The sequence below is a fragment of the Babylonia areolata genome, chromosome 34 (genome assembly GCF_041734735.1).
Source record: "Babylonia areolata isolate BAREFJ2019XMU chromosome 34, ASM4173473v1, whole genome shotgun sequence".
NCBI classification, from domain to species: Eukaryota; Metazoa; Mollusca; class Gastropoda; order Neogastropoda; family Buccinidae; genus Babylonia; species Babylonia areolata.
Genome location: NC_134909.1, coordinates 4,962,932 through 4,975,082, shown reverse-complemented (window position 1 = coordinate 4,975,082; position 12,151 = coordinate 4,962,932). Strand labels below are relative to the sequence as shown.

At 38.6% G+C, this 12,151-nt stretch overlaps 1 protein-coding gene across 5 annotated transcripts in view; it reads right to left on the bottom strand.

The window, feature by feature from the left end:
- The window catches only part of LOC143277480 (HAUS augmin-like complex subunit 5), a 92,151-nt gene extending 84,630 nt beyond the window's left edge, over positions 1–7,521 (bottom strand). For 2 of the 5 annotated variants that reach the window (XM_076582325.1, XM_076582326.1), the window contains exons 1-4: positions 6,064–6,104; positions 5,612–5,769; positions 4,204–4,269; positions 3,471–3,503 (exon numbers count right to left, since the gene is read on the bottom strand). In XM_076582325.1, coding sequence (XP_076438440.1) covers positions 3,471–3,503; positions 4,204–4,269; positions 5,612–5,769; positions 6,064–6,096 — 290 coding nt within the window. In that variant the 5' untranslated portion in view covers positions 6,097–6,104. Of the gene's footprint in view, positions 1–3,470; positions 3,504–4,203; positions 4,270–5,611; positions 5,770–6,063; positions 6,105–7,409 lie in introns of those variants that run through there. The other 3 variants (XM_076582327.1, XM_076582328.1, XM_076582329.1) reach the window with 3 other exon arrangements.
- Positions 7,522–12,151: the final 4,630 nt, after the last annotated feature.

Here is a 12,151-nt window from a genome sequence, read left to right as displayed (position 1 = left end):
GACTCGGCCCCCTCGATTTCTTCGTATTTTTCTACCTCTGAGTCGATCCTATCTTTCCTTTCTCTGTTGGGGATAGAATTGTTCGCTGGGTGCTTACGCGCGGTACCATGCCTCGTTTGCCATCCTACGAAGGCAGGGATCATGATGCTGGCAGAGATACTCGCCAAGAGACTCTCCCAGGCCCGGAGCTCATGATTTCTCCCGATAGGGACCGCGGCGATGCGTCTGCAGACGCTGATCGCGGAGGGGACGCTCGTCCCGATAAAACGGTCATGAAGGGGACCGGGGGGAAAGGGATACAAGCGTCACCTCCCGAAGTGTCCCAGCGCGAGGCAGGTGGAAGGGGGAGTAGCACGTCCTCTCTTGGTGGTGGGAACTCGCGGCTGGGTGCGGACTCCCAAGGGGAGGCCGCCCCCCGCCGTTACCCGGGTCCCCACACGGAGACGGCCCTCAGGGGCCCCAGTGCTGTTTCCCCTCCTCCCTTCTCGGTCGACCCCCCTCCCCCACCTCCTCCTGGGGGAGAAAAACATTTGGTTCCGGGGGGGGACCTCCACTTAGCCCACCCCGGGCCAAGCCACCCCAGTCTCCCCACGGGAGGGGATTCGGGGCGCGTGGCAACCTGCTCTGCAGGTCTTCCCGCTATCCGGCCGGTCTCCCCTGCTGGGGGAGTCCCGCGCGTGTCAGGCGGTTCCGGGCAGTCAGACCGCCGGCCTTTCGGCCTGTCTGACACCCAACTCGGACCTGACCTCCCTCCGACTTGGCCAGGTTTTTCCCTTCAGCGAGGTCAAGGCACCAGTGACCCCTTAGAGCAAACCATAGGCCTAGTTTGCATCAGTTTGACATGGTACAGTATATGACACCAAAAATACTGTTTGTATCTGAACAGCTGAGACACAGAAACCAAGTAGCAAAGTAACTGTGCAAATGTTATGGTTATTGATGTTCAACAAATTGATTTTCATTTCATTTGTAAATGACTGACATTCAGAAGCGTCCATAACACTGTTATAACTGTTAGCACATGCTTTATATGATGTTAAAAAAAAACCTGTAACGTTGGTCATGATGGGAACTAAAATGGCTCAATTTCTGTCAAATAAAAACGACATTTTCCCTATACTTGAAAAATAAACTACCTTTCAAAGAAAGCTGTATTTCTGTTTCAAAATATTCAGATTCACACAGCCCAATCTCTTCTGTTGGAATTAAATGTAGCGTAGCTTATTCACATATATTCATGAAGATGAAATTGAAATAATTATCACATGTATCATTTTGCATGTCAACTTGTAAACTATTAAACCACCCACCACCCACCCACCTACCCACCCAGACACAAACACACACACACACACACACACAGAGTGAATTATAGTGCTTATGTATATCAATCACAAACTTTCAGTTATCAAGTTTAACTCATCAATAGCTACTGAACACAGCGATCCTGAAGCTTCAGTTGACCAATGACTGATAGAACCCAAGGCTTCACTAGGCCAAAAAACCTGATTGTGAAATCCCAGTAATAAGTTTTCTTCACACTTTCACTGTCATTAATCTGATAACGCTGACATCCCCCCTGTTTATTCTACCCTCTTTTTAAATAGATTAGTTACACAGGAAAACAACCAACTGTGTTAAATAATGTGGTATTAAAAATACTTCAGAAATAAAACATTACAATGAAAACTATTTCACATTTCAAAGTATTGCCCAAAATGAAGGCCATATTGATTTTTATTTACAATTTCATTCTGTGTTGCGGGCAGTTGAAACAAAAACAGTATGTGAAGGTGAAATTCAACACTGGCAGAAAGACTGAAAATGTCACTGGAAAGTTAAGACTTTCTAGCAAACATGTAATATTGATAAGATTAAGGCTGTTATTCAAATCTAAAACAAGTAATTATATTCAAATGATTTTACCATGACAATAAATCATACAATAGTAATGGTTCAACAGTATGAGCAGAAATAATGAAATAAAAACATGTTGGTTTAAGTTTCTATAGCTTTAAAAAAAAATAAATAAAAAAAATAAAATATATATATATATATATATATATATATATATATATATATATATATATTATCCTTTTTGTTTGGTTTCAGATGAAGAATACTTCAGAGGAGGAGCAGGATATCTTTGTCAGGTTCCTGAAAATCCATTTGTCAGGAATCTATCACAGCTGGCCACAACAACCTGACTCGGCCTGGGACAAGCTCCTGGACTGATTCCCATGACCACTCCCACTTCAGTGAATGATTCTGTCGATCAGTGGATTGATCTCCATGTCTTTTTATGGAATGAATTGTTGAATAATATTTACTTTTGCTTGTATTAGTTCTGACAGCTTTTTTCTTCCAACTGTTGTTCAATATTTTCATGTCTTTATGCTTTTAAGAGTTGGATTCCAGGTCACAAACCTAACAGTTTCCACGTCACAACCATAACATTTGTATGTTCTAAGAGAACAAATGATATAAAAAGCTCCTGTTCTTTGGAAGGACATATGTATCCAGTAAATACAAGGGTTTTAAATAGTGTGAGACCATGTAGGGCTTTATGTTGTCCATAATGATTTTGTAGTGAAAATGAAAATCCACACCTAGTATGGAGGATGAACGTTAAACTTGAGAATGAGATAATCTGTTATTTCCATTCATTCTGAATGTTATGTTTCTCTGGTATTCTCCACCTGTACAGTTAACAAGTAGGTAATGTGAGTTTTTTGCATTCTGCATGTTTTAATGCAAGAAAAGCACCATATTTGGTTTTCATGTCACAAGCGAAACACAGTAAATTTTTCATTTTTCATTCACCAACTACAAGCAAATAAAGAAACCGATTATCTTTTCCTTTTCAGAATGTGTTGCCAGTTAAACTGACCTCCTGTGTGAGACAAAGGTATGTGGTATGTGTGTAGAGTAAAATTTATTTTGAGGTGTCAATGTCACATTATTAGCATGTTTCTGAGAACGACCAAAATGTGGATCAAATCATGTGGCTGACCTACAATCAGCTAATCCCCCACATCATTTTTTTGTCACTTGCCAGATACAGGGGCAGAGCTCAGGCCCTTGAGTGGAGAGGTCTACTGCTGAAGTCATATCATTTTGCAATAAGACATGAAATCCGATTTACTTGTACTGTAACTAGTGCCACCTCCATCTCTACAACACTCCCATCGTTTTCCCCTTGTTAACTGCCCCCTCACCCCTGTCCCCTCTATTTCTTTTGTGTTGAAATGTGTCATGTGTTTGTAGTCAGCAGATACAAAACAAGAAAAAGAAACAAATATAATAAATAATGATTGATTCACTGACTGAAAAACTGACATTTAAAAGACATTACTGATAATGTGATTTTAGAAAGACAACTGAGATAGCGTAACATGAGAGGACAGGAAATATGAGCCCCCAACCCCTCCCCACAACAAAGTTCATGCACAATGAGCTGAAAAGGATACAGCTGAAGGTTGCCTTTTACTTTCTTCATTGTCCTGAAATAAATCATTATCAATATTAACCAAATACAACAGCAGTCAAGCACCCATACATGCACATGACTACACACGTTCACACACACATACACATGCTTGCATATAACAACTCACACACACACACATGTGCACATCATCATACACACACATACTTATATCAGTTTGAGAAGAAGATTAAGACTGAAGACTACCACTACTACTACTACCATTACTATGATGACACACACTCTCTCACCGATTCCCTCTCTTTTACTTCTGTTTAGAATAAAACTAACCATTCTAAGTCACTTATATATATATATATATATATATATATATATATATATATATATATATGGAAATAAAAAATAATATAAATCATATACCTTTAACAAGGATGAAACATAAGTTGCATGATATCTGCTGAAAGTTGAGCTGAACTATAAAATATAATAAGAAACTAGCATGTTTACAGGGCAATAAGGAAATTAGGAAGGCTATTTCTAATGCACTTTACCTCCTTTTCATCAATATGGGGAAAATATGGTTTCATAAATTAACACTACTGGTCGCTACAATCAAGACTTGCAAACAACACAAACAGAATATGTCAGAGACAAAGATTGCGTGCGTACACACACACACACACACACACACACACACAATCACACAAGTACATATGTACTTGCACACACACACACTACACAATGTTGTGACTTACTGTACAGAGTGCACATTGTTGATAACATAATTCCAAAGATCTGACTGGCAAGACCCTCGGCATATTCTGGGAATTGAAAAGAAAAACACACACAGACAGACACATATAAACACACAGACCAATGCATGTGTGAAAGCACACACACACATGCACAATAGCATGCGCACAAACACACTTTAAAAAAAACAAAAAACAGCTGAGGTTTATTCATGAATAACACAATGAGCGTATGTGTTAGTATGTTAGCATGTCTTTGTGTGTGTTAGTGTGTGTGTGTGTGTGTGTGTGTGTGTATGTGTGTGTGCAGGGTTGAGACCTCATGTCAGCATTGTCATTGACATATACATTTTTTTTTTAATGACCCATGGATGTGGCAGCCTGTCAGTCACCTGACAACTTTTTTTGTGTGGTCAAATTGGTCATGCTTAAAGGAATGTGTACATTACTCTTATTCTCCTGTAATACAATCAGACAAACATTAAAAAAAAAAAAAAAAAAAAAAAAAAAAAAAAAAAAAAACACATCCTGAGCATATATATGGGTGGTGGTGGTTGTTATTTTGTTGTTTATTTCAGTCTCAAATGGTCTGGCATTTCACAACATGGGAGTGACAGTGGCTTTGCATAAGCCTAGCTGGTTCTTGGTACAGGTTTTGATCTTTTTTAACGTTACAGGAACTGCAGCAACTTTTTCTTCAGAGTTTTAAACTGCAATCATAATTATTTTGCAGGAGTATTAGAGAAACATCCAAATGGCCTTCTGGCCTGGTCAACTCTGAAAAAATGAATAACTGAACTGTCTGGACTGCTGTCAAAACGATGCCTCGTTTCAAATTTGTGACTGACTCCAAATTCAAACTCCTTATCTTTTTATATAAACCATTTCACACACCAATGACTGTGATGGACACAGTACAAATAACAAATTTTCGGGTGTGGGGTGGCCTGATAGGGCCCACTGGGGCTAGAATAAGGGGTTGTTTTCCCTGATCCATTTATTTTGAAACTGACCCATTCGTTTTGTGGTTAACTGGTCAAATGACTCATGGTGTCCTGAACCAAACCCAAAATGAAACTTGTGTGTGTGTGTCTGTGTGTGTGTGCCTGTGTGTGTGTGTGCATGTGTGTGTGTGTGTGTGTGTGTGCATGTATGTGTCTATCTGCGTCTGAGTCTGTGTGTTAGTGTGGGTGGGTGGGTGTGTGGGGGGTGGGGGGGGGAAAGAGAGGTAAAGAGAGAGAGACAGAGACATGATGTCTGCTCCTGCCACAAATCATACAATTGTCAACCATAAAGAAGTAAAAAGTCCTTGCTGGCTGCATTCAGTTTAAACAGAAAAAGATTAAGATTCCATTTAATGAAAAATACATCACATACAAAACAGCTAACACAATCAAATTCAGTACATTACTTTCTGAGTTGTTCTACAGTGGGAGGGGGAGCACCAAGAAACACTCCCTGTGGATGAAAGTGCATTTCTCTGATGGCCCACTGGTGAAGCTGTGTAGCCAGATCCCTCTCCTGTCCTCCAGCACTCATCATGTCTCCCTGTATCAAGTGTATGTCTGTCTGTCCACAAACCAGCAGGCATTTTACCCTCAATTTTTCCTACTTCCATGTTCACTCCACAAACCTTCTGCAAAAACTGCCTTTCAGAAATACTGCATTTCTACAAAGTAGTAAATTTCTAATTATTAATTGATGTCAAATATAAAATACAAAGTTGATGTTTTGATCTATTAAGCTCAAGTAGTATTAACTTTCCAAGTTTAACATGAACCATTTTGTCTGGAAATACAAATTGACAAAGTTCTTTTCTTTTTCTTTTTTTTTTTTAAATGGAAGTTGTAAAGTAAGACTCACTTTTGATAAGAGGCGTCCAGTGTTTCTGACCATAGGTCTGTCTTCAGAAGATACAATATATAACATTTGATAAATGTATAACATATCTAACTAAATCACACAAAACTGTTCAGCAAAATGCATGTGTGGTTGTTGAAATATAGTACAATATTGTCAATAGTCAGTACATCAATATAACAGAACTAGAGTACAAGATTAATTAATCTGGCAATAAACAGCTACCATTGCGAAAGAATATTTAGTCAATTCTGTCATTTGAGAAATCTGCACATTGACATTATATCCTGCAACCAACAAATCTGAATAAAAGCATTAATATCAGTTAAAGTTAAACCAAGTGGCTACTTTCCATGTATCCTTTGTAGTTTGTATCTCTAACAAAATGGTGTTTTTGTTTTGTTTTTGTTTTTCAATTAGGGCGATTCAATACTAAATTTGATAGGAAAGAGAATTCATGCATTCAGAACAGAGAGTGACGAACAACATCATTCATGACAAATAACTGCAAGCTAAGAAATAAACATATACTGGCAGTTCCTGAGATGAAACAAAGGAAAGACTATAAGAGATGTGGTTTTTCAAGCAATGCATGTGTGTGAGACAGACTAGTAGCCATATACTACAGCCATACACGAAGGAATATCCATGCAAACCATTCTTCATTATTTCTGCACACAAAAACTTAGAAAATGATCATTTTTATTTCATATATCTTTTCCATGTCTTCATTATCCACATATACAAACGTTATTATTTTTATCTTTATATTATTTGAAGACTTCACCACTGAAAACAGTAACAATTTCGACAGTCTTTTCTTCTTCCATATATAGTAAATTCACAATATCAGCAATCATGATACAGTGAATCTTATTAAAACTTAATAGTTTTGTACAATGCCCCAACACTTATAAAAAAAATAATAAAAATATATATATTATATGTTCGCAAGTTTGCTTCAGTTGGTCGTTCTCAGTTCTTGTCATGTATATCGATTATCTCCTCTTCTAAGATAGTTCAGGAAAATCTGTCATGGACTGCACTCTTGCGTTTTGGGGGGGTTTTTGTGTGTGTGTGTGTGTGTGTGTGTGTGTGTTGTTGTTGTTTTTGTTTGTTTTTTGTGTGTTTGTTTGTTTCTGTTTTTGTTTTTTTCGGGGGGGTGGGCGGGGGGGTTCTGTTCATCCTTTGCCGAACGACATTCATTGAAAATCAAATCACATCAAGTTTGGTAACATTGAAAGGATATGATTAATCACATGTTATGAAACTCTTCTGGAGTTGAGGGCTTCCTAATCAAAATTTTGCTGTTATTACGTAAAAACGTCATTCTAACTCAACTTACACACCTGACAATAACAGAAACGATGTACGTAGTCAGTTCGAATGAGCTTTTAAGTCAAAGTTTCCGCCATATTCTTCGTCATTGTCACGGTAAACCATATGACGAAGCACCGAGATATTTCATCGCGAAGCTATTCTTGACTTTACGTGTTGGAGAGTGCACATTGCTTGCGGCAGCTTCAAACTGAAACTGAAACTTGCAGCTTCAGTATCAGTATCAGTAGCTCAAGGAGGCGTCACTGCGTTCGGACAAATCCATACACGCTACACCACATCTGCCAAGCAGATTCCTGACCAGCAGCGTAACTCAACGTCCTTAGTCAGGCCTTGATAAAAAAAAAAAATGAAAATATGAACAGATAAATAAATGAATGAATAAATAAATAAATAAATAAAATAAATGAAATAAATTAAGAAAGATGAATAAATCAGTAGATAGATATTTTTTTTCTAAATGAAATATAATAATAATAATAATAATAATAATAATAATAATAATAATGATGATGATGATGATGATACTACTACTACTACTACTACTACTAATAATAATAATAATGTGCATTTATATAGCGCCCTTTCTCTCTAAGAGCTCAGGGCGCGTTATATTAAAGAAAAATATTACAAACTGCATAAAAAAATTCACTGACGACCACACACACACACACACACACACACACACACACACACACACACACACACACACACACACACACACACACACACACACACACACACACACACACACACACACACCAGATAATGCAAAAACTACTCCGCAGTATCATGGTGCAGTTTCAGGGACCACAGTATATGAAAGCACAAACAAAAGCCATGCACAGGCCCAAATATACACCGACACGTGCCCCGACACACACACCATCTCCCATATTCAAGCTTAGCTCGCATATTTCGCAGATTGTTTGTTCGACTCCCGATCGTCCAATATATTTTGGCCGCATTTTTGGCGGCACATCAATCTACATCTCCATTTCAAAGTACTAAACTGAAATTTGTATGTACACAAAACAATGTTGTTTGTCGATACAATTTCAAGGAAAGACTGAACAAGACAGATCCATTGTTTGTTTGTATGTTTGTTTCTTTATCCAAAAGCAAATGACGAGGGACTGAAGGTCACGTACGCGCTGTATGACTCTGTGTGTGTGTGTGTCAGTGTGTGTGTGTGTGTGTGTGTGTGTGTGTGTGTGCTTGCGTGCGTGCGTGCCAGTGTGTGTGTGTGTGTGTGTGTGTGTGTGTGTGTGTGTGTGTGTGTCAGTGTGTAATGCACCACTGGTTGTTCAACCCTTCCATCCATCCTCACCCCATGGTGTGTTGAACGGCGCAGGCCGCGTCTTGCACTGACCGACCTGACACACTGGCAACTCTATGTTTCACTTTTATGAATTATAAACAAAGAGGAAAGTCTGCAATATGATATAGGTCTATACATGAGTGGTCTTATGCGTTTTGCAGTGTGTGTGTGTGTGTGTGTGTGTGTGTGTGTGTGTGTGTGTGTGTGCGCGAGCGCGCGCGTGTGTGCCCGTGGGTGCGTGCAGCAGTGTGTGTGCGTGCTGCTGAAAATATTTCATAATATCATGCAATAAAGAAAGGCTATAATTATCAGTAAAAGTTACAACACTGAACACTACGACTACTAGCCCACTACTACTGCCATTACTACTAAGCAATAATAATGATAATAATAATGATAACCCGAGAATTGTAGCGGTGCGACAGAGTGCTGATGGTAGAGGACAGTGCATGCAGTATGGTCTCGGCGACCCCACCCAAAGTAATTTGAATTTGCTTTTTTGTATGCTGGGCACAGCAAGTCAATGGACACGTCAAATATCATCATCCACCACAGAATTATATATTATGCACTTCAGTTTCATTTCGAGTCTTTAATATTGGTATGGTAATCAACCATTATTAACAAACAGAAACCAAGAACGAGTTCATTGGAGAGTTATGGGCATCTGAATGGAATAACACCCATTTTACGAAATCGGCAGTGTTTGGTTTAAACAGTATTTTATTTGGAACATGTGACAATACAACACAGATATCGATGAACAGGACAACAAGAAAACGATATATAAAGTCCTGTCCTGACACATGTACATACTGATTATGTGACGGATGTCATCATAACTAGAAGACGTGAACATATATGAGTTTTGAACAAAACTAAACTGAGATATAAATAAAGTTAAGAAAATGAATAATAAACGAGTGGTGGAGGAAGAAGTCAATAGAGAGAGAACGAGAAGCATCAACGCTGGGGCACAAGCACAAGACTTAACTTGGTCGACAAACAAAGCGGCGAAGGCCAACCGTCCCGCGGAAAAAAAAAAAGAAAAAAAAAGCAAGCACGCCATCATGTATTCATATCATGAGCTGGCAAATGAAAGGGCAGCACTCTTTCAGGCACATATACTTATATATATTCATATAGACAGGATATTACTCATCGTTATAAACCTTTGAATTAGATGCATGCAAACATATATGGGTATAATTATGTATATGTATATGTACACACACACACACACACACACACACACACACACACACACACATATCTATATATACATATGTATATGTATATAAATACACATACACATACACATATACATATACATATACATAAAAAGAGGGAATTTTCTGAATTAGGGATCGAATTGTTCGCTTTGAGTAATAAACTTATGAACAGTTTCAAAGATGCTGACATTTTATCTCAAGACAAAAGGAGGTGTTACCAAATAGTAAGTTATGTACAGTGACATGTTCTTGTGGGAGATTATGAATAGTGTTTGCTCTATGTATGTTGTGGTTCGGGCAGTGCAATAGAAAATGCTCAGCTGTCTCTTGTGGAAAACTGCAAGCACAGGATGGGTCATCCTTTATATGTCTATTATACAGGTCAGAGTTTAATTCGCTCATACCAAGTCTCAGACGACAGTGAATAATTTGTTCTTTCCTTTTACCCAGATAATAATATGGTGGGACTGTAGTGTCTGTAGAGGAAAGGTAGCGTTTCAGTTGACTGAGAGACCGGGTCTGTTGAACAGAAAGAGAAAGGGTGTTCCAAATAGCCGTGGCTGAAGGGAAAAAAGATCTGTTGTAAATGTCAGTGTGGTGTGGACGGACGATTCGTTCAAATGGTCTTCGCCTGTGGTATGGGTTTACTGTTGACACGAGAGGGGGCAATAAGTGGGTAAGGTACTGAAGACAAATATTGTTGATGATTTTGAAGTACATTATTATCTTATGTCTACGACGCCTTTCTTCTTTTAATGAACAGAATCCTGATTCTGCAAGCAATTTATCGTGGCGAGTACCACGTACGGTACCAGTGATAATACGCAGAGCGTGTAAGTGTAAGTCTTCCAACATTTTACATTGGTACTCAGTGTGCGCAGTTGTCCCAGATTATATCAGCATAGTCAAAGATTGGGACGATGAAGGATCTATACATCATTTCCAGAGCCCCCCTGGTCAGCTTGTACTTAAATGAACGAAGACAGTTGATCAGTAACCCAGCCTTACTAACGATACTATATATGTGGTCACCACACCTACAATTACTTTGCAGAATGGCCCCTAGGTGCTTGTGTTGATTGTGTTGTGGTAAGCTGATACTTCCAAAAGTTAGGTCATAGCATTCTACGTTTCCCCGGGATACATTTAGTAGTTCTGTTTTAGATTCATTAAATTTAACTTTCCATGTATTTGCCCAAACGTCTATTCTATTTAAGTCAGCTTGCAGGGTTTCTTTTCTCGTGACAGGGCTTCTCATTGCAAGAGACATGCTCGTGTCATCAGCAAATAATTTGATATCAGAACTAATACTACAGACTATGTCACTGACTCGATGTAGACTAGAAGTAACAGAGGACCAAGAACAGCTCCTTGTGGTACACCCTGAGGAATTTTTAACTTAACTGACTGTGCACCTTTGATTTGAACTGACTGGTACCTGTCTGAGAGATAATCTCGAAACCAAACCAAGAGTTTGCCTCTGATACCAGCAGCTTCCAGCTTAAGTAAAGGGCCCCTGTGCCACACACGATCGAAAGCTTTAGATAAAAAATATATATATATATGTATATATATATATATATATTGACTGAACAGGAATACTTTTATCGTGGTTATTTACTAAGCTGTCATAGATAATAAGAAGTTGGTTGATTGTCGAGTCACCATGAATAAACCCTGACTGTGCTTCCGTAATCAGGTTGTTGGATGTAAGAAAGTTATAAACATATTTGTGCACACATCTTTCAAAGACTTTTCCTACACAACTTAAAAGGGAGATCGGCTGATAATTAATACATTCGTCTTTGGTTCCTTTTTTATGAACTGGTGTAACATTTGCTGTTTTTCACAACTGTGGAAATTTGCCTTCGTCCAAGCATCGGTTAAAGAATGTGCTGAGTGGAGCAGATATGACATCAACTGAAGCGACTAATAATTTGTTATGAATTAGATCAGGGCCAGACGCCTTTTTTGTATCAAGATTATCAATAATGGTTTTCACTTCAAGAGCTGTCAGTGTTATTTCTTCTATCTGTGTCGATTCGTTGAAAACTACGTGTGGAAGAGGATCGTCTGTATCTACTAGTTTACACTGGTCTATAAAAAATTCATAAAATATGTTTGCTTTATCTAAACTGGAGTAATATGTTTTTCCGTCCACGGTAAGTGGGGGTATATTATCAGAATCTATACCTTTTTT